A 24,013-nucleotide genomic window follows, 5' to 3' on the forward strand; every position below is an offset into this window, starting at 1 on the left:
CACAGCAAATTCCAAGTCAATGGCAAAGACCTATCATGAATGAAGACCTTCTCTGTTGGTTGACAGATGAGAAATTTTCAAATTAATTGGACAGATGGTCAATTTTAAATACTGTAAAAGCGCAAGTTGTGTCAAATAAAAACGTTTAGTTAAATCAATTGTTTGGAATAGTGATATAAAATTGAAATGAGCAAAAAACAATGTAGGAAATTACGTAAATAACCCAAAATGATAAGCAATTGGAAGAGAAAGACATATATAAAATAATATATAGTCGTTCAAATAAAAAGAACAACCACATGGTACTGTGTGTTCTTTGCATTTAATATTTTATATGACTGAAGTTTAATTATCATTGAAAAATAAATGAGTGTACCTACAAGGAACTTATATAGTCCTATAAGCTCGTTCATCTTTTTGAATGACTATATGCTGTAACCACGGAAAACCATCTTCAGGGCTGCCAACAGTGGGGTTCGAACCCACTATCTCCCGAAGGAGAAAAAAGAGAGGCTCCACATTTAGATTGTCAAGCGGACATATCTAAGCCAGGGGAAAATTAACTCAATCATTAATTATCAAATAACTTGTCAAGTTACCATTACCTACTACTATTTACAGTATGTTCAAGAATGGAGTTACTGTTGTCTACAGCATACAGCACACATACTCTTAACTGCCAAAATGGCTTCCAAGCTATTGAGTGATAGTACACGATGTGAATGGTTAACTTAATAAATATACACTTATCCTGAACTTACATTAAAATCTACTCAATTGCAGTATCATGTTTTCGTCGTTTTCATCGCCATAAGACCTATCTGTGTCGGTGCGACGTACAGCCCGTAGCTAAAAAAATTTTTTTTTTAAAGTATCGTGTTGGTGTGTCTTGACTGAATAGTAAACTGGTTTCTTGCTGTGTGTGTCAACTGTCACCTCATAAAACTCCAGAACTAATAATTTGAAAATTTTTCATGGGCTGACCAACTGAATTTCCTAAGATGGTATAATAACTCAACTAGGCAACACTGAAAGCTACAGGTTTTAAACAAACTTCGATGGAAAGGCAAACAATGATGCACAAATTATGGGATTGCCTGATGAAAGCCCACCTCAAATGCAAGATCTTATGCACCTCTGTCTATCCTATTCTACTCTACAGAACTTAATATTGGTTGACTAAAAAAAGAATTAGAAATTCTACTAAACATCACAGAGACATCACTCCAACAGATCTAAGATAGACCAAAGACTGGAATCAAGGCAGGAAATCGAGGCACTGCCTTGATCTTAGAGAAAATACACGAAAGCCAACTACAATGGTTAGTATCTGTACCACATGCAGAAGCCGACAGGCCATATTCATACATGAGAAGCATAAATCTACATGCTAAAATGGCTCACACTGCATCATACAGAGACAGCAGCAATAGTGGACTGTTCTTTGATGATGCTTGTTGTTTTAAGGGACCTAACATTGAAGGTCATCGGCCCCGGACCGTTCTTTTAGGTAGGGCAAATGGCAATGAACAAGAAAGCCAAATATGCATTTATTGTTAAAAATTACTCCATTTTTGATGAAACTGTATTGAAATCTCTACATTTCTGAAATTATATTGCATAGAAGGTTAAGAAAATTTCATCGTTAGCATTCATAGCATTGTCATACCAAGTATGGCTGCTTTGAATTTTCATGCTAAAATCATTTAATTGCAATTTCTATTGTTTGGCTTTTCAAAGTCATTTGTATCTATAATTCACAAACTACTGAACTAGTAATATTCAGACTATCACAGATTTGGCAAAGTGCCACTGATCTAAAAGCATAGGAAAAACTTGTTCACTGCCTGATATTTCCTCCCCTAAAAAAATTGCAAGTCAGTGAACTTGTAGATACAAGAAACAGTTCTAAAATTATCATGATTCAAACTGCAGAGGTTTGGAATTATACAGTAGGTTCATCAATGTAGCAACTTCAACATCGCCGAGATAGAGAATTCTACCTTGTCATACGCAAGGGTCCACAACAGGGAAGCAAACTTTCTGAACATGTACAAAAGGCAAGCAAGCTTCAAGTTTTACATGATTGATGCTATTGTGATCATGGCCACGAAACCTCCTGTTGTATATGGAATCCCAACCACAAGGATACAACCTTTCATTAAGAAATTCTGCATTCGTTGGCTGGGATTTGAATTCCGGTTGTCTGGTGCTAAACCAGCAACTATGTTACTCGGCTATACAATTTCAATTTGCTTTAAGTCACGGCGACACAGATAAGTGTTATGACAACAATAGGATAGGAAAGCACGAGGTGTGAGAAAGAAGCGACAATGGCCTTAATTAAGGTACATTCCCAACATTTGCTTGGTGGGAAAATAGGAAACCACGGAAAACTATCTTCAAGGCTGCTGATAGTTGAGTTCGAACCCATTATCTCCCAAATGCAAGCTGACAACTACGTGACCCGAACCACTGGCTCCCTGTCATTCGGCTATCATGCTCGCCTCCTCTCTAAACATTTATATGAGGGCAGATCAAATATAAACGGGAATTATTTTTTAAATTTATTGCATCAACCAAAAAAAATACACATACAGAGATCACTTTTATACGTAGTGTCCTACCTTCGATACACATTTTCTCCATAGATTGGTAAGTTTTTGATGCCATCCTGATAGAAAGAAGAGGAACGTGTGCAGAGCCAGTTGTGCACGAACTCTTCTACACCTGCATTATCAACAAACGCCTGTCTTCCTAGGTCTTGTTTGAGTGGTCCAAACAAATGGTAGTCACAGGGTGATAAATCTGGACCCTACGGAGGGTGTTCCAGATGTATCCAGTGAATTTCCTCCATTTTTTCACGTGTTAAAGCGGCAGTATGCGGCCTTGCATTGTCATGGAGAAGAATGAAGTTTTGTATCGGTTGCCGGCGCCGCTTGTTGCGATGCACAGCTTTAGCTTCATCCAAAAGGTGACAGTAATAGGCTGCATTAATTGTCCTTTGTTCATGAAGAAAATCCACCAGGAAAACGCCCGCTTGGAGTCCCAGAAAATAGTTGCAAGCACCTTTCCAGCAGATGGGCGTGTTTTGGCCTTGATTGGACCTGCTTCGCCTCTTTGCCGCCACTCCATGTTTGCTTGCTTTGACTCTGGGGTGTAATGATGCACCCAAGTTTCATCACAAGTCACAATACAATGCAAGAAATCCTCTCTTTCTCCTCGTAGTGATGCAGGAGTGTCTGACAAACTTCCTGGTGTAAAGATTTTTTGTTCCTGCTTGAGGAGACGAGGAACCCACCTGGCAAACAATTTTCTGAAATGGAGTTAATCTTGGATGATGGTTTGAACACTTCTGTAACTTACTCCTACGGCTAAAACAATCTGTGAAATTTTCATTCGCGGATCTTCACCAATAATGTTATAAATGGCAACAATGTTGTCTGCAGTGATGCTTGTTCAGGCTCTCCTTTCATGAGGTTTGTTTTCCAAAGCTTCTCCTCCTGCCACAAACATTTTAGCCCACTCATACACTCGAGTCTGCGAAAGTGTTTCTTCCCCAAAATGTGCGCGAAGCCATCTCAAAATTTCGGAATGTCTGGTGCCCTCCTTTGTGAGAAATTTGATAAGGATGCGTTGTGCGACAGACGTATGCACCTTTTGCTCACTCATGGCATATTGAAGCAGCCCAGCTCTCCACCGCCATTCACACTCGCAAATCCCTTCTCCAGACACCCCCACCAACATCCTGGCAAAGCCCCACCTCAGAATTATTACTAACAGCAGCAGTACAATCACATTCCAGTTTATATTTGATCTGCCTTCTTTCCAACCAGTACAAGAATATTGATAATGCAAGTGATTCAGATGGGACACAGAACTCTACTACATTTACTATATTACACTATTTGCAATATTCATTTCTAATTGTGTAGAAGTCCTGTACATTTCAAGAGTCATGTTTTGTTTTCACACTCTTCATGCTCCTACAAGTATTCCAATATATAAAATAAAATGTAACTGAATCAGCCATTCTAATGAACAAAGTGTGATAAAACTTAGCATACACCATACGTTGGCCTCTGGGTCGATGAACAAGATGTGAGGCCCCTTTAAACAACAAGCAACAAACATGCTGGGCCTCAATATCCTTTATAGTACTATCGCTACAATTTTGTCATTCCAGATATTGCCTCAGATATTCAGTCAACGGTATAAGCATTGCTAAGGTGATAAAACTTACTTGGTTCCTTCTGTAGACCGAAAATACACATCATCAGGAGCGTCCATCCAAGATATGACTTGCTTGCGACTATTTCCAGAACGTCCCATAGAAGCAATTTTAGCTTTACCATTAAGGTGGTTGATCACCGATCGACCCATCATCGAAGAAAATCCTTCAGCCCCACGAACTGATCCGACATCTTTATGAATGCGTTTTGCTGGGGGCCCAGGTTGTGAGACAACTAGGCCTGTAGAGAATTTAGGATTAAAAATAAAAAGTATAAAAATATTGTAAAGCTACAATCACAATATATTACTACAATTTTTAAACACATACAGGGGAAGAGTTCATACACAAATTGGAATATCTGTGGGATATACTTTTCTTTATTTCACTTTCAGCAGTATAAGAAGGTGTGAATCTGAGTGATATTCTTCGCAGTTTAGAGACTTTAAGGCCATAATGGTTTTTTCTTTTGCTAATTGCTTTACGTCGCACCAACACAGATAGGTCTTATGGCGACGATGGGATAGGGAAGGCTTAGGAATGGGAAGGAAGCGGCCGTGGACTTAATTAAGGTACAGCCCCAGCATTTGCCTGGTGTGAAAATGGGAAACCACGGAAAACCATCTTCAGGGCTGCCGACTGTGAGGTTCGAACCCACTATCTCCCGGATGCAAGCTCACAGCTGCACGCTCCTAACCGCACGGCCAACTCGCCCGGTCATAATGTTTTAAAGCAGATAAGAGAGTGAGAAGGGTAAGAAATTCTGAGATAGCTATAAGGAACTGAACTATGATCTGCAGAAAAAAGTGAAGCAGACCAAGGATTCAAAAAAGGCAGGAAAATTGCACCCTTTGCAATATATTTTGGAAGATCTCTCTGTGAAGAGAAATAATAGAGATCAAAGTTTATGATACTAAAAAATTGCAAGGAGCACTGTTCACAAAATCATTCAGGCTTTCAATTTTTATACAGTGTCTTCGTACTGGGTTCTGAAAATGGTGTTCTAGGGGGAAAAAGAAAAAAAAATAAGCGTGCTTCACTAGACGATTTTTGCCAAAACCAAGAAAAAGAAAATTATCTTGAAAGTATCACCACAGGTGATAAAACATGAGTTTATGAACTCACTAGAGAGGTAAAAGAAACTCTTTGGTTTAAAAAAATCCTGACTCACTACTTTCTGTGAAATTCAAAACTCAGCTGCCTGAGAGAAAAAAAGGAAGTAACTGTGTTCAGGGTTTGTCAGAGCATCATTCTGTGTGAATTCCTCTTACCCAAAACAACCACTAACAGTAACCAGTACGAGTAATCTTACAACAAATTATCCAAAAGCATTACATGAACAAGGACAAGGCAAGAGTGTTCAGCTCTGGAGTGAGACTTTTGCATGATGGATCATTTTCCTTACATATCAAACTAGACAATAGCTTGCCTGGAACAGAATGAGCGGTTCACTGAAGGGTTTCTCATCTCGAAAACAATTTCCAAGGTAAAATGTTTTGAAAACAGTTGTTGTGCATCCTTGAACAGAACAGTATTATGAAGGAATATTTAAGCTTATCAAACAGATGCAAGTTTGACTATTTATTGTGACCATGTAATGAAATGTACATAGAGTAGAGTAAAACTGGACTTTTTCAGATTTCATGAAATACAAATCTATTTGCTGTCAAAACTGAGACCTATACCTTATTCATTAATAGACCACATTTGTATATAAGACATGTCACAACAATATGGTTCAAGTTCAAGAAAATTAGTTGTTCGTGCTGTGGGTTCCAGCAGACATATCCTAGTTTGTGAATCATGGGCAATAACTATGTGGTCTAATAAGTAGTCCTAAGAGTCATGTACCAGCTGTTATGGAACAGGAGAGAGAGAGAAAGAGAGAGAGAGAGAGAGAGAGAGAGAGAGAGAGAATGTGGCCCTCCTCCAGCTCAGACGGCTAGGACAGCCCAATCCACAGGCGGTCCCTAAACCATAAGGATGAATAATAATAATAATAATAATAATAATAATAATAATAATAATAATAATAATAATAATAATAATAATAATAATAATGGTACATGTTTGTGGGTTACTGTAGTCACGTCCTAGTTCGTGAACCATGGGCAACGGCTGAGTGGCCTAGTAAGTGGTCCTGAGAGTCGGGATACCAATTGCTATGGAATGGGAGTGGGCATCACGGACATATTCTGAGTCGTGGCCCTAATTGTGCTCAGGCGGCTAGGACTATACAATTCACCGGTGGTCCATAACCCGTTAGAGGAGAGATCCTCACTTGGACTATGTGCAAGTAGGGCAGCATCCTGCTTCATGAATTTACCGAGCTCAGAACACTTTAAGCAAGCCTCGGACCTATGGGAGTAATGGAGTCGCACTCCCATTTGACAGGCGAGGGACTCTTTGGAAACAACTTGGCGAACGAAATGGAATTCGATGGGGAGCTATCAATATTAATGGGGCTTATGGAAGAAAGAAGGTAGAACTGGCTGAGTCAGCAAAGAGGATGCATCTGGATGTGCTATGAATAAGTGATATTCGGGTAAGGGGAGATAATGAGGAAGAGGTGGGGGATTATAAAGTGTACTTGACGGGTGTTAGAAAGGGAACTGCAGAGTCTGGGGTAGGGCTCTTTATCAGGAATACCATTGCACGCAACATAGTTTCTGTTAGGCACGTAAATGAGCGAATGATGTGGGTAGATTTGTCGGTGGGAGGAATAAGGACAAGAATTGTGTCCGTGTATTCACCATGTGAGGGTGCCGATGAGGATGAAGTTGACAAGTTTTATGAAGCATTGACTGACATCGTGGTCAGGGTCAACAGCAAGGATAGAATAGTGCTAATGGGCGATTTCAATGCGAGAGTTGGGAACAGAACTGAAGGAAACGAAAGGGTGATTGGTAAATGTGGGGAAGATATGGAAGCTAACGGGAATGGGAAGCGTTTGCCGGACTTCTGTGCTAGTATGGGTTTAGCTGTTACGAATACATTCTTCAAGCATAAGGCTATTCACCGCTACACATGGGAGGCTAGGGGTACCAGATCCAAAATAGACTATATCTTAACAGACTTTGAATTCAGGAAATCTGTTAGGAATGTACGCGTTTTTGGCGGATTTTTCGATGATACGGACCACTATCTGATCTGTAGTGAACTAAGTATCTCTAGGCCTAGGGTAGAGAAAGTGAAATCTGTCTGCAAACGAATAAGGGTAGAAAATCTCCAGGACGAGGAAATTAGACAGAAGTACATGGATATGATTAGTGAGAAGTTTCGAACAGTAGACAGTAAGCAGGTTCAGGATATAGAAAGTGAATGGGTGGCATACAGGGATGCTGTAGTAGAAACAGCAAGGGAATGCCTAGGAACAACTGTGTGTAAAGATGGGAAAAGGCGAACATCTTGGTGGAATGATGAAGTGAGAGCAGCTTGTAAACGTAAAAAGAAGGCTTATCAGAAATGGCTCCAAACAAGGGCCGAGGCAGACAGGGATTGGTACGTAGATGAAAGAAACAGAGCGAAACAAATAGGTGTTGAATCCAAAAAGAAGTCATGGGAAGATTTTGGTAATAACCTGGAAAGACTAGGTCAAGCAGCAGGGAAACCTTTCTGGACTGTAATAAAGAATCTTAGGAAGGGAGGGAAAAAGGAAATGAACAGTGTTTTGAGTAATTCAGGTGAACTCATAATAGATCCCAGGGAATCACTGGAGAGGTGGAGGGAATATTTTGAACAACTTCTCAATGTAAAAGGAAATCATCCTGGTGGTGTTGCAAACAGCCAAGCTCATGGGGAGCAGGAAAATGATGTTGGTGAAATTATGCTTGAGGAAGTGGAAAGAATAGTAAATAAACTCCATTGTCATAAGGCAGCAGGAATAGATGAAATTAGACCTGAAATGGTGAAGTATAGTGGGAAGGCAGGGATGAAATGGCTTCATAGAGTAGTAAAATTAGCGTGGAGTGTTGGTAAGGTACCTTCAGATTGGACAAAAGCAGTAATTGCACCTATCTATAAGCAAGGAAACAGGAAGGATTGCAACAACTATCGAGGTATCTCATTGATTAGTATACCAAGCAAAGTATTCACTGGCATCTTGGAAGGGAGGGTGCGATCAGTCGTTGAGAGGAAGTTGGATGAAAACCAGTGTGGTTTCAGACCACAGAGAGGCTGTCAGGATCAGATTTTCAGTATGCGCCAGGTAATTGAAAAATGCTACAAGAGGAATAGGCAGTTGTGTTTATGTTTCGTAGATCTAGAGAAAGCATATGACAGGGTACCGAGGGAAAAGATGTTCGCCATACTGGGGGACTATGGAATTAAAGGTAGATTATTAAAATCAATCAAAGGCATTTATGTTGACAATTGGGCTTCAGTGAGAATTGATGGTAGAATGAGTTCTTGGTTCAGGGTACTTACAGGGGTTAGACAAGGCTGTAATCTTTCACCTTTGTTGTTCGTAGTTTACATGGATCATCTGCTGAAAGGTATAAAATGGCAGGGAGGGATTCAGTTAGGTGGAAATGTAGTAAGCAGTTTGGCCTATGCTGGCGACTTGGTCTTAATGGTAGACTGTGCCGAAAGCCTGCAGTCTAATATCTTGGAACTTGAAAATAGGTGCAATGAGTATGGTATGAAAATTAGCCTCTCGAAGACTAAATTGATGTCAGTAGGTAAGAAATTCAAAAGAATTGAATGTCAGATTGGTGATACAAAGCTAGAACAGGTCGATAATTTCAGGTATTTAGGTTGTGTGTTCTCCCAGGATAGTAATATGCTAAGTGAGATTGAATCAAGGTGTAGTAAAGCTAATGCAGTGAGCTCGCAGTTGCGATCAGCAGTATTCTGTAATAAGGAAGTCAGCTCCCAGATGAAACTATCTTTACATCGGTCTGTTTTCAGACCAACTTTGCTTTACGGGAGCGAAAGCTGGGTGGACTCAGGATATCTTCTTCATAAGTTAGAAGTAACAGACATGAAAGTAGCAAGAATGATTGCTGGTACAAACAGGTGGGAACAATGGCAGGATGGTACTCGGAATGAGGAGATAAAGGCTAATTTAGGAATGAACTCGATGGATGAAGCTGTACGCATAAACCGGCTTCGGTGGTGGGGTCATGTGAGGCGAATGGAGGAGGATAGGTTACCTAGGAGAATAATGGACTCTGTTATGGAGGGTAAGAGAAGTAGAGGGAGACCAAGACGACGATGGTTAGACTCGGTTTTTAACGATTTAAAGATAAGAGGTATAGAACTAAATGAGGCCACAACACTAGTTGCAAATCGAGGATTGTGGCGACATTTAGTAAATTCTCAGAGGCTTGCAGACTGAACGCTGAAAGGCATAATAGTCTATAATGATAATGTATGTATGTATGTATAATAATAATAATAATAATAATAATAATAATAATAATAATAATAATAATAAGAATAATAATAATGTTGATGGCTTTATGTCCCACTAACTACTTTTACAGTGTTCGGAGATGCCGTGGTGCCAGAATTTAGTCCCGCAGGATGAAGAATTCTCACTGAGTCTATGTGTCAATAAGGCTAGCATCCTGCTTCACAGAAATTTGAAGTTCATGCTCACAATTCTTTTTAGTGAGCCTCATACCTACGAGAGTGATGGAGTCCCACTTTCATATGAGTGTGTCCAGTTCAATCACAGAAGCCTGTAGACTGAACTCTAAAACTGTTTTGAAAGCTGCTGTTATGCATCCAGAAGAGAAGAGTATTGTGAAGGAATATTTAAGTTTATCACGCAGTTTATCGCTCTGCAATGCGATTTTATTTTACGTAAATAAATATCACACGAGAACACGTTCACTTCCTTGTATAAATTACTTTATTTACACTGTACATCACAACACACAATTATACACAGTAGCAAATGACACTAGAACACTCAATAGCGGAGTACCCTGAAGTCGATTCTGACAAGTACAGATATCAACAACACTGACTCGCGCACTATAACATGCACTCTCTTGAATTCACTGACTCCGCCTCGGAGCCGAACAGTTACTCACAGTCCATCACTTGCCTGAGTCCTAAGAACTGACTTCAATGACTGACAGCTCAATATATATACTATTCGATCAACCATCTAGAATAATCGACTTCTGGAAGAGTTCTTGCAACACTCTAATGGAACGCACTCGAAACATCGATCAACCAGCTAGTCGAATGGGTAATCGAACTTTCGTTTACTGTTTACTAATACACATGGAAATATCTACAACATTCGTAATGGCTCTATATGTATCTGGATAATAAAACCTTACAGTAAGTTTCCAGAACCCTTCATATATACCAAATTATAGTACAATAAGTCTAACATACAAACATTATGGAATTTTCTACTGCTTTCGACGATATAGATTTTGAGGTTAAACTTATACACAATACGTATTTGAGGTTATACAAATTTATACTACATATTTACAGGGAAACCATGTACTAGTCATGTTTAACATTTAATAAAAGATAATTTAGCATTAAATAAACTATAATTAAAATATATTAAACATAATAATTGAAGGTTTTCCACCAGTTACAATGTCGTACGTACGACAAGTTGTTAACATTGCTCTTTTACAGTAAATTAGTAATCTCAGACCTTCAGCCTTCTACACATAAGAAGAAAAATGTAGAAATAATATGGTAACCTATTTTACTGCAAGGTCTATAGCAGAATGTGCAACCATAATTACTGCATTTAGGGTTAGAACTCAAATAGATGACCCAGCGCTGGAAACAGAAACCACCTTGGAATTTCACTGGAGGAGTGAAAAACACATTCAGGATAGCTGCTGTCATCAGGAGGATCCAAAACATATATTTACCAGTCTCTTCATGCAGCAGATTTAGCAATAACTTCAAATTATGACAGCTGCTATGAATCCGAGTTCCTCTGATTTGGCAGCCACAGAAAGACAAGATGTGCTCTTCAAATTAGTTAGCAAGCCAGCTTCTGAATGTGGTGCAAACATGGTGCATTTATTCAAACTGCTTACCACCAAAATTTTAAAGATATTTTGTAGAAAAAGCTTCAAGAATAAAATCATAGCTACAAAAATATAATTTACCATATTTACGCATGGTAGCTATCGTGTTTATTATCTCTGAAGTTGGTCATCATTTTGCAAATGAAAATTTGGAAGAGATTTGGTTGCCTACTAAAATACATGCTTAAATCATTAAAAAATGAGAAATGCACAGTAGGAATACTCCATGTGAAGCAAAATATTGCTCCAAAGTTCTTTGGTGATGTTTATGAATGAAATACAACAAACAAAGCAGGTTTATTAACTTAGAATTACTACCTTTGTTGTTCTTAAAGGGCAATGCATATTAACCGATTTGTGTTGTCCTTTGAAGTGGAATTACAAAGTAGCTGAATCTTGGTAAATCCTCTGTCTCAGTATTTGTATTCGTCTTAACACACATCTTCATTTACACTCGGCATCCGACACTGCCTACGACCATAGAAGAATAAACTGTAATAGTGAATACATCCCTTCACATAGAGTTGGCATCCAGCCATAAAACTGGAGTTAATCTGGATCTAGTGACAACCTCAAGTAATTGGAAAATGGCCAAGGAGAAGAAGAAGAAGAAGAAAGGAAAAAAGAAAGAAAAAGAAATAGGAAGAAAGGAAAAAAGAAAGAAGGAAAGAAAGAAAGAAAGAAAGAAATAAAGAAAGAAAGCTCTTTTCTCCTTCCCAGAAATTTAACTGTTTTCAACTGCTCCCTTCAGTTCGGGGTCTCACTGTTGGTGTACCAGCTCTTCTGGAATATTTTCTTTCTTAACGTTAGGAGGACCAGGATTAGAGGCATACCTAAAAGGACCATTGTGAAACATAAGTGTAGATTACGGTCTTGCAAATCATGAATAAATTGTACAATGTTCATATAATAATTTCCATGTTATATAGCAAGATGTCAACAGGTTCCAGACTTGCCACCCTGTGCGCCAATATTTAATTGAATTTTCTTCTCACTGATTCAAATCATGAATTAGATGACAGCTCTTGGGATAGAGAGAATAGCACAAGTGGTGAAACTCACAGTGAGCTTCTATCTGTACCATTATAAATAGAGACTCATTGAAGAAAAATGGTTTTGAAGATTGTCTTACATCATATACAGTACAGTACTTTACTTTTATTTTTCACTGTTATTCTCACTATATTGTTACAAAACAAATACATATAGTGTAATGATAATAATGTACTTCATTACAATAGTGGCATCATTTTATTGATTGATACCTAGTCAGACACAGTATTATAATGTAGTTGCAAGAAGTCAAATCAAATATTGAATTATGGTTTTGAATTACCGAATGTGAACTAAAAGACACCACTTTTCCCTTTGCAAAATTAACAATAATAATGTTTATTGCTTTATGTCCCACTAACGACTTTATTTTTTCTGAGACACCGTAGGTGCCAGAATTCTGTCCCGCGGGAGTTCTCTTACATGCCTGTAGATCTACCCACATGAGGTTGACGTATTTGAGCACCTTCAAATACCACTGGACTGAGCCAGAATCGAATCGGCCAAGTTGGTATCAGAAGGTCAGAACCTCAAATGTCTGAGCCATTCAACCTGGCTTCTTTGCAAAAATCAAACTATCATAATATCTCTCTCAGTATTGACCATCTATCAATGGCTGCCAATTTCAGATTACCACCAGTCATAACACAAAGCCTGCATGGTTGCTGGGTAGCACTGTCTCACCATTGATCCATACCTTACATCACAGTCTGCTCGGTTACACTAACATCACACATTTTGTGATGCTAACTTCCGTAATGCAAATTTTCAGAAGATCACCAGTCATAACACATATTTATGTCAAAACGAGTCAGACTTGATATCTCGTCTTCATTGAAGGCATGCACGCATAATGGGTGGGACAAGTTTCTTTGTTATTCGCGGAAGCGCATAATGGGCGGGTTGAGTTCCTTCACCATTTGTGGAAGAGTAACTGGCACGACGAATTAACTCGTTTTCTGTCAAAATATATTTCCCACTGCAAAGGTTCGTTTCTCAGTGGAAATCCCCAGTTAAGACGTTAAGAGATACAACACTAATAGTACCAACACAAAATATCATATTCAACATTCCATCCTGACACTAACATAATTACAACACACTGTCTGAAAATAAGGTCCATCATATAAACTTAAGAGAAATTCCTCCCAGCCTTGTTTCATCACAACCAACACTGGATCTGCAGTTCTCAACAAGAAACTTTCATAATGTTCACCAACGACCAAATTTAACTGAGCAGTGTAGAGAGAACTTTGAGAGGCAACATTACATGCTCCGCATCAGCGGGAATGTGCCTGTACGGAACGTGCTGTGTGGTGTGTGCCTGTGTGTAGTTATGACCATGTCCAGCATAAAGCTGCACGGAATGTGAATGAACAGTCGGAACACTGAAATTCACACCCAATAATCACGTTTAAAGGCTGCTTTTAGGTAAAGATTTTTCCGGTCAATATGAAATACACATAACACGGTTACAATGGCAGTGCAGGTGTTTAAAAGTAACTAATTCAAGAATATTTTCACCAGTTGAATGTATTGGCCTGTACTGTGAGTAATTAGGGCCAGGATAAAACTTCACGGCACGTGAGAAAGCACTAAATTTTACAATATCAAAATTCTTCCACCGTTTTGATACTTTTTTATTTGCCTTTTGGCAAATTTTTTTTATTTGTCAACAGTAAATGTTTCGTTCCTTATTTAGGAAACATGTACTGTTGATGTTAAAAATTAATTTGGACTTTAAAGAAACTTTTAAGCCCAAGGAAAATATAGGTCATCGCTTTGGAATGAGAAATATAACTGGATGAAAACATTGTTGTACTTTCGTGCTATTATGCTCCCTGCACTTCGAATTCCTTCCCTCTCAACTTCCATTTACTTTCTTTAATATCTCAAAAATTTCCCTCAACACTTTCTCGGGGATTGGCATTAAAAATTAATTTGGAATTTAAGGAAACTTTTAAGCCCAAGAAAAATATAGGTCATCGCTTTGGAATTAAAGATATAACTGGATGAAAAAATGTTTACACTCCAGCACAGGGCGGCACACAGCTCGTATCGACATTCAGACACAGCCAAGGCAAACTAATCTATCTAGTGCAGCCTTGACACAGCACGTTCGGTACAGGCACATACCAGCTGACGCGAAGCATGTCATGTTGCCTCTCGAAGTTCTCTCTACGGCGCAGTTACAGTCCTGTGTCCCGTGTCCCAGCACTCTGTACCGAAACACTCTGCCTCAAGCTCCTAATGTTGCGGAACAACTGAATGTAAATGGAAATTCTAAGTTCCCATGGAGGGAACTAGATATTTTTCCACCAATAGAGCATATCAAAAATCAGATAAAAAATTAGATGTAGGGTTTTTCCAGCGTTTCTGGTCAGCCCAACCCTAGTCAGAGGTGGGCAATGGCATAAAGCAGGGGATTCCCTGTAGAGGTAACACAAAATGTGGACTGCGTATGCCCCATAACTGCTACGGTAGCTGTGGAGGCCCTACAGAAACCCTGAAAAGTGTCGGCTAACAGGGTTCTGACCTTAACAGCAACAACGGCGGATGAATCCTTTGGTACGGTGAAGCTGGCAGAGGAGGCAGCCCTTCTTCTCGGGGATAAACAAAGGAAAAACCACTGCCTTGCAGTAAAGAGGAATCTTTAACGGCTAAGGGAGATAAACCCTACAGAAAAATTCTGCAGTCTAGCACAGAGAGGAGGCAGCACTTCCACTGCACCAGCCTGCTGTGGGCTAATAACTCGCACATCTCAATCAAACTCATTACAGAAACCAGACAAAATGTATGGCGGCTAGATTTTATGGAGACAACATTTATAATGAAATACAGGACACGAACTGGATTCTGGATTGTGAAAACTATGTATGAAACTGTCAGACTGAGAGATGTAATGGCAGAAATAAAATGGTATAAGTTGGAGATACTTGGATTGAGTGAAACAATGATGCTTGTTGTTTAAAGGTGCTTAACAGCTAGGTCATCAGCTCAGAGAGTGAAACAAGATGGACAGGCTACTGTGGGGTGAGGACAGAACAGGGTGGTGTCTTCATATGCTTTGGAAGATAAGAAAATGAACAGCATTTAAGTGGAGTGGGTGCCTTACTCGCAAAGAAAGCATAAAATAGCAAAATCGAATGGACCCCTGTATCACACAGGATAATTACTGTATGAATAATGATAGAATATATGTGAAGTGGAAAGTGTTTGTGGAAGATTTTACTTGTAAATCTATTTAAGTAGTACTACTGTATGATCTGGAGTGTTGTGCTACAATATTTTATTTGTATTCCATTCAGGTACCTAACCTGTACAGTGTAAATGTTTTGGTAACATTCTGTATTTGTAAATAGTAAATTTCATTTCTATATGTACTGGAACTGTCCAGAAAGTTTGACGCGAATTTTTGAACAGGGTGTGTTGGCCTTTGTTAGTTAGGCATTCAAGAAATATGTTCTTAATATTCTGGAAATGGAAGATTCGAGATCGTGCGTATTCGAGAAAGTTATTTAAACATCGCGATCGAAGAAAGTGTGGTGATTGGTCAATCCGGGCAAGCTCCTGTGTTCTGATTGGCTACTCCAAGGCCAGGCTTCCCTTACAAAGGGGCTAGGCAGCATTTCGTAGAGGTCTGAGGTCTTAAGTCTCTGAGCCGTCTTGGTCTTGGCCTGCCGAGCCTGGCGAAGTTTTTAACGTCGTGAAAGTCTCCTCGGTACCAGAATGCGCTGCCTAAGGGTAAGCGCTGTTGCTCTCTGTCCGATTTTAAGTCCCATTTAGTTTTTGTTGGTGTATCACAGGAGTTTGCCCTAATCGCCACTCTTTTGATCAGATGTGAAAAGCAAGTTTTGATTTCACTCTAGAATGTAATAGTATTTTGTGCTTCCTCTTACCTTCAATATTGCATTTGTGGAATTTGATTTGTACTGAGATGCACTTGCTTTTAACTCTTTGAATTTAAGGCAAAGGTTTTGTCTAGCTATACTGTAGTTTGTCAAAGAACATGCATATTATGTGTAGTGTGTATCTAGATTCGGTGTGCAGCGCAATTTGTTTCGGAAGTTAATTTGTACTGCCGATTTTGTAAATAATATTTTGAAAACCAGAGATCACTGTTGGCTTTTCGGAAACCACAACCTTCGCCCCTCCATGGCCCTTCGTAAGGTTTACCAGTCACCTTTCCACGTTCCTAGTTTATTATCATCAAGTTGCCCCTACTGATATTTACCAGTGTTGTTATCGGCGGAGTTCCGTGTAGTTCATCAGATGTTTTACTGTGTGTGTAGTGTCTTAGGTACGGTGTAATTGCACATACTTTCCTCGCTTTACTGTGTTTGGTGTAGCCGCGGAAGCTGCCGGTAACATATTGGTAGCGAGCAATTGCGTGGCTGCGGACTGAAGGAAGGGGAACAGTAATCGTACTTAACCTAAAACTAGGTAAAGTTCAAAAGTTGTATATCGCTTTGAAATTTTGTTTCTACCCGTCAGGATGGCTCGTGCTGTTCCGAATCCTTTCCATTTAAGAAAGGCAGAACTAAATTACGAGTTAAGAATACACAAAGTGAATTCTACAGGCAATGTCAGAGATGACACTAGCCTGTTGAAACGGTCTCTTAATTTGCCGATAACCATACCCGAGTTAATTACGGACGAGTTGCGCGAGTCTTTGGCCGTGGTTAAAGATAGGTTAGCTGAATTTAATGCCATTCTTGTGTCCTTTTATGCTTCTGAGCCCTCGCATGGCCAATTAGCGCGGGTTAAGGTGCTACATTACCTGGACAGAATTAGGGATTTGTTGTCTCTCGAATTGCCGGAAGTTGAGCGACAGGAATGTCAAGCCTTACTAGTACAGTTTTCGAGAATTTTCGACAGAATCAGTGGTTTGCTTGAAGGGAATAAGTTGAATAACACAGTTTCTGAATTTCAAGTGTCTATCCCATCTGAAATGTGTGAAAGTGTTAACTCTGGTGCTGCATCTCTTGCTGCTCAAGTGTGCACTCTGACACCTAGTGCTGGTGTTATTCAGGAGTCTGAGGTGACTTATGCTGCCCTGAGATCTTCTGTTTCATTGTCTGGAACTAGGACACCTGTAAGTCATTCAAGTGATCTATCTCCTTTGCATGTCGGTACCCATACAAATTTTCCTGTGGTGACTGCTAATTCTGTTGTGGCTGTGTCTGCCCTCTATTGTTAATCCGCCTGGTTCTGATGCAATGGTGCAAAACCAACCCCCTGTTTTAGCGCCACCGGTATCAAGTGCTCTTTTAGGTTGCATAACCCCTACACAAGCGGTTAATGCCCCGATGGTCTCTCAGATTACTGAGAACCTTTCACAAATGAGGTTGTCTGCACCCGTAACGTTGCAGGCTAACGTTAGTCCTAACCTAACCTGTACTCCATCCTTTTCACAAGGGCACCCGAATCAAAGGTACAATGCCTCAATAAGCCCTCTGGACCATTCTAAGCCTTCCCAGGCACCCCTTACACCCATTTTCCCCCACATTTTCTCTAACCTGCCTCACCCGTTGACTACTGGGTTTAAGACGTCTCTAAATTTTCAGCTAACTCCGTTGATGAGGTTATTTCCTTCCTTCGGTTCCTAACCGAGTTCAAGGATCAGGCAACAGTGTATAATCTCAGTAATGACCACGTGTTTCAAATTCTATACCTGCATGTATCTGGAGCTCTTTCTGAGCATATCGTCAGGGCCCTTTCCGAAAGATGGTCTGTAGATCAATTTCATGTACCTGTGCTTGAATTTTTCATTCCTGCTCGTGCCTTGTCTTCATTAGTGCAGAAGCCCTATTTCAGAGTACAACATCTCAACTAGTCATTATCTGAATATGTTCAAGATATTAAGTTCCAGGCTAACATTTTCCGGCTCCACCATTCAGAGGCCCAGATGGTTGCCAACATAACTGAAGGTCTCGCACCGAACTACAGATCATATCTGGCTCTTTTACCTCAACCAACAACATTCGCCCATTTGGAAGTCGTTACAGTTTCTGCAGAAGGCGTTTGATATGCCAACCAGTTACGCCTTGAATTAACCCCACCTCCTATGAGCATGCCCTCTCCTCAGAATTCTAAAACCATCCCTTCACCTGCTTCCAACTCGCGTAATTCTCGTTCATGCTTCAGTTATGACTACACGGCTCATCCCAAGCGGGATTGTCCCAAGGCTGGGGCATTAGGCAATGCAAAACCTGCCATGGGTAGAGGCTCTTCCACCAACACTTCTTGCCGTAACTGTGGGTCAACTAGGCACTTCTCTAGGCAGTGCCCATGTAACATTTTTGGCTCTGGACCCCCAGGCAATAGTAGTGCTAGATGACTAACCGACAGTTCTGGTGGTAAACCCCAAAGCATGGCTTCTTGTTTTGTCCATCATGACTGTACCTTCGAGTACGATTTACTTAATTCTGAGACTAATGATTGCTCCCAGTCTAACTCTGGTGCTCATTTCTTGCAATCTTGTAAGATTTCTGCCATACCTTCTTGTAAATCACCATATTTATGCATAGAGGTAAACAATGAACCTGTCTGCGCATTACTAGACTCTGGGAGTAGTGTCAACTTGATGAGTGAGACCTGGTACGATTCTATGAAAACTGTTTGCAAGTTACCTACATTAGAACCCGTGTCCTTAACCTGCCATGCTGCTAATTCCAATTCATTGAACATTGTAGGATCACTGGAGGTCAAGATTAGAGTCCGTCATTTCATATGGAAAATGCCAGTACTGGTGGCAAAAGATTTATCCTGCCAGTTCATATTGGGTGCCAATTTTATTGTTAAAACAGGCATGATTTTGGACCTGCAGTTCAAGAGATTCCATCTTAAATTTTGTGCAAGATCCTTTGAGCTGTGTGATCGCTCCCCTATTCTGCCTTGTCACGTTAACGTCATTCCTGAAGATTCTGACAAACCCAAAGCTTTTGATATTAATCATTTACCTGCAGAGCAGGCCAATCAACTTAGGAAACTCTGCGATAAGTTCCCTGATGTCTTTACCGACCGGTTAGGTGTCACCAATGTCTTAGAATACAAAATTGAAGTTACGGATAACATACCTGTTTGCTCTCCTCCATATCGGTTGTCACCTCCCAAAATGAAAGCCCTAAGACTATTATTGATCAAATGCTCGCTGACGGAGTGAAACGCCCTTCCAAGTTTCTGGTCCCCAAACCGCAAGGTGGTTATCGTCCTGTAGTGGACTATCGAATGTTGAATCGTAAGGTGGTCCTCCAGTCTGTCATTCGGTAGCAGCCTTATGCCTGACCTAACCTCTTCTTCTTCTTCTTCTTCCAGAATTAATGGCTTAGACGGTTGAGACACTGGCCCTCTGACCCCAACTTGGCAGGTCTGATCCGGGATCAGTCTGGTTGTATTTGAAGGTGCTCAAATACGTCAGCCTCATGTCGGTAGATTTACTGGCATGTAAGAGAACTACTGCTGGACTAAATTCCAGCACTTCAGTGACTCCAAAAACCATAAAATAGTTAGTGGGACGTAAAGCAAAATAACATATTATTATTATTATTATTATTATTATTATTATTATTATTATTATTATTATTATTATTATTATTATTATTATTATTATTTTCTTTTCTTTCAACATTCTTTAAATTACTGTTAATCTCAGGAGATACACAATGAATCTTGCCCTGAAAAGGAATTCTTTAAATTGTCAGTGCTCACATCTGAGCACCTTAAAATATCAATGACAGTGATGGAAAATGTCCTGCAATCTTCAGCACAGGAGATGAGCATCTAACCTACTGTGCTATTTCAGTCAGCGTAATTAGAAAGGTATTTTCCTAAACAACGTATCTTTGTACCAACGATTAACTACTCATTTCACTTGTCTCTGAGTGCAAGAAGTAACTAGGTAGCTACTAGCAGTGTTCACAGTAAGAGCCTATTTTGGAAGGGTTAGCAACAATGTCCATAATGGTGAATTCCATTTTTTGTATCATCATATAGAAGGTCATGGCATTTATCTCAAACAATGATAGCATTTCCACATAGAATTAGTACAATTACCCACCTTCATCCCAATCCAAATCTGAGGAAGCAGAAAAGATAGAAAAATACATTATAATGTAAAATCTCACAATAAGGCATTTATTTTACAACTGGTAAGAAATAAGCAGACTTAAAGCAATGTTATTATAAATCAATGAAGAGAGCTGATTTGTTCCTCTGATACATTCCTCCACAAGAATGCAGACTGTGTTTTTCAATATCAATGTAAATGATAATGCTGTTATTGATTTTACATTCCACTGTTACAGTTTATGGAGACAAATGTAAGCATTAAATAAAATATACATATTGTCCAAATACATGGTCAAATGAAGTCACCCAAAAATTAAGTACACACAATTTTCTTTATTCACTGTTCAATGCCTTAAATAAAACAAAAAGGTTTCATATTTATTGAGCTAACAAGGGACATGCAGTAACCTGTTCAAGTTAAAATTCTAATCCTGTTTTCCCTATGTCACAAAGATACCCACTAGTAAATATTTAGTTGCCAATACATACTGTAAGTAGTTCTATAAAAATTAATCTATACACAGGGCTCAAACAATCTTCCCTCCGAGTTGTTTTGCATGTCAATTAGCAATCGTTTGTGTTTTGCAAACTCTGGAGACTACATTCTTATTCACTCCAACACGAGCAGCGACATCACAGACATATAGTACATACAGACAGAGCTCTATCTTGTAGCGCTGGTGGAAGTGAAGCCGGAAGCTTGCGCCTGCCACCATCTTACATCACTACAAATTCACTGTATAGTGCAATTTCATTTTGCCAAGAGCTGAGAGCAGTTTGAGGCCAATGGGGAACATTCTTTTGCTTGACTGGCACGTAGTGCACAGCAATTTGAGGACATTGAGGAACATACCTCAAATCTACTTATGATAACTTATCATTTACTGTCTCCATTTTATCTTTATGCAATGTTTCCATATCAACATCAAGCTTTTTTACAAAGGAGATTTTCAACAGTCTGTCAATTATAAGACATATATATTTTTCTTATATATTCCCCATCTAACTTTCAAGCAGTTTTATACACAAGAAACCCGTTAATGTGTGTTTATTTACATTGAACATATCTTTTAATGTACCAAAAAAAGTGACATGAATTTTGTCATACACTGGATTCAAGTGCACAATTGTCTAACTTTTTTTCAATGTATCAATGATCTGCAAATAAAGACGGATCCAACAGACCAACACAAGTTCTACATGAACAATTTTTAACAAGTGATTCAATTTTTTAATTGTAATACACTGACTGACAGAGCAAATGCAACACCAAGAAGGAGTGGTCAGAACTTTATGCCAATTGCAGGGTAGACTGACGTCACTGAGGTATGCTCATGATGTGAAATGCGCCGCTGTGCTGCGCACGTAGCGAACGATAAATGGGACACGGCGTTGGCGAATGGCCCACTTCGTACCGTGATTTCTCAGCCGACAGTCATTGTAGAGACCGGGCGAGTTGGCCGTGCGCGTAGAGGCGCGCGGCTGTGAGCTTGCATCCGGGAGATAGTAGGTTCGAATCCCACTATCGGCAGCCCTGAAGATGGTTTTCCGTGGTTTCCCATTTTCACACCAGGCAAATGCTGGGGCTGTACCTTAATTAAGGCCACGGCCGCTTCCTTCCAACTCCTAGGCCTTTCCTATCCCATCGTCGCCATAAGACCTATCTGTGTCGGTGCGACGTAAAGCCCCTAGCAAAAAAAAAAAAAAAAAAAAGTCATTGTAGAACGTGTTGTCGTGTGCCACAGGACACGTGTATAGCTAAGAATGCCAGGCCGCCATCAACGGAGGCATTTCCAGCAGACAGACGACTTTACGAGGGGTATGGTGATCGGGCTGAGAAGGGCAGGTTGGTCGCTTCGTCAAATCGCAGCCGATACCCATAGGGATGTGTCCACGGTGCAGCGCCTGTGGCGAAGATGGTTGGCGCAGGGACATGTGGCACGTGCGAGGGGTCCAGGCGCAGCCCGAGTGACGTCAGCACGCGAGGATCGGCGCATCCGCCGCCAAGCGGTGGCAGCCCCGCACGCCACATCAACCGCCATTCTTCAGCATGTGCAAGACACCCTGGCTGTTCCAATATTGACCAGAACAATTTCCCGTCGATTGGTTGAAGGAGGCCTGCACTCCCGGCGTCCGCTCAGAAGACTACCATTGACTCCACAGCATAGACGTGCACGCCTGGCATGGTGCCGGGCTAGAGCGACTTGGATGAGGGAATGGCGGAACGTCGTGTTCTCCGATGAGTCACGCTTCTGTTCTGTCAGTGATAGTCACCGCAGACGAGTGTGGCGTCGGCGTGGAGAAAGGTCAAATCCGGCAGTAACTGTGGAGCGCCCTACCGCTAGACAACGCGGCATCATGGTTTGGGGCGCTACTGCGTATGATTCCACGTCACCTCTAGTGCGTATTCAAGGCACGTTAAATGCCCACCGCTACGTGCAGCATGTGCTGCGGCCGGTGGCACTCCCGTACCTTCAGGGGCTGCCCAATGCTCTGTTTCAGCAGGATAATGCCCGCCCACACACTGCTCGCATCTCCCAACAGGCTCTACGAGGTGTACAGATGCTTCCGTGGCCAGCGTACTCTCCGGATCTCTCACCAATCGAACACGTGTGGGATCTCATTGGACGCCGTTTGCAAACTCTGCCCCAGCCTCGTACGGACGACCAACTGTGGCAAATGGTTGACAGAGAATGGAGAACCATCCCTCAGGACACCATCCGCACTCTTATTGACTCTGTACCTCGACGTGTTTCTGCGTGCATCGCCGCTCGCGGTGGTCCTACATCCTACTGAGTCGATGCCGTGCGCATTGTGTAACCTGCATATCGGTTTGAAATAAACATCAATTATTCGTCCGTGCCATCTCTGTTTTTTCCCCAACTTTCATCCCTTTCGAACCACTCCTTCTTGGTGCTGCATTTGCTCTGTCAGTTAGTGTATATTTTAGTATTGACCAGATGGACAAATAAATAATAAGAAATATATGATTATAAATGTCAGTACGGAACTGCAATGAAGTTTATTACATTTAACATTCAATTTGGTTGCCCTCTGAAGATCCTGGTGGAACGTGGTGGCAGTAGCAGCGGATCTACGACGTGCTGAAAGCAACAAATACCGATCTTCCCTCCGAGTTGTTTGCGTGTCGGTTAGCAACCGTTTGTGTTTTGCTGAACTTTTTCCAAACTCTGGAGACGACAGTCTCATTCACTCCAACATGAGTGGCGACATCACAGACATACAGTATATACAGGCAGAGCTCTATCTTGTAGCATTGGTGCTAGTGAAACCAGAAGCTTGCATCTGGCACCATCTTACATCACTACAAATTCACTGTAAAAATAACTTACTGTTTTTCAGTTTCTGTTGTTTCATGCACATTTCAAATTAATGTTTCATCAAAGTACAGAATGGTAGAATTGTGAATTCCTGCAGATTGTTTGGGTGTAGCTTTTCCTATTTGCGAAGAAAGAATGCAGGAATAAGTGTTTCAATACACCAATAAGTGGCTTATATGTGCTCATTAACATTTGTTGGTTAGTTATTTATATAATTACATTTACTGGTACTATCAAGGATGCCTAATTATGTAGGAGGCAGATACTACCTTCTTCTGACTTACTTGTTCATGTGTGCA

General features: G+C 40.5%; 1 protein-coding gene across 8 annotated transcripts in view; it reads right to left on the reverse strand.

The window, feature by feature from the left end:
- LOC136863928 (metastasis-associated protein MTA3) overlaps nt 1–24,013 on the reverse strand; it is a 901,938-nt gene that overhangs the window by 64,239 nt on the left and 813,686 nt on the right. For 7 of the 8 annotated variants that reach the window (XM_067140364.2, XM_067140363.2, XM_067140360.2 and 4 more), the window contains one exon: nt 4,244–4,472. The exons of the other annotated variant lie outside the window; for it this stretch is intronic. In XM_067140364.2, the coding sequence (XP_066996465.2) occupies nt 4,244–4,472 (229 nt within the window). The remainder of the gene's footprint in view (nt 1–4,243; nt 4,473–24,013) is intronic. 8 annotated transcript variants of the gene reach the window in all.

The sequence above is a fragment of the Anabrus simplex genome, chromosome 2 (genome assembly GCF_040414725.1).
Source record: "Anabrus simplex isolate iqAnaSimp1 chromosome 2, ASM4041472v1, whole genome shotgun sequence".
Taxonomy (NCBI): domain Eukaryota; kingdom Metazoa; phylum Arthropoda; class Insecta; order Orthoptera; family Tettigoniidae; genus Anabrus; species Anabrus simplex.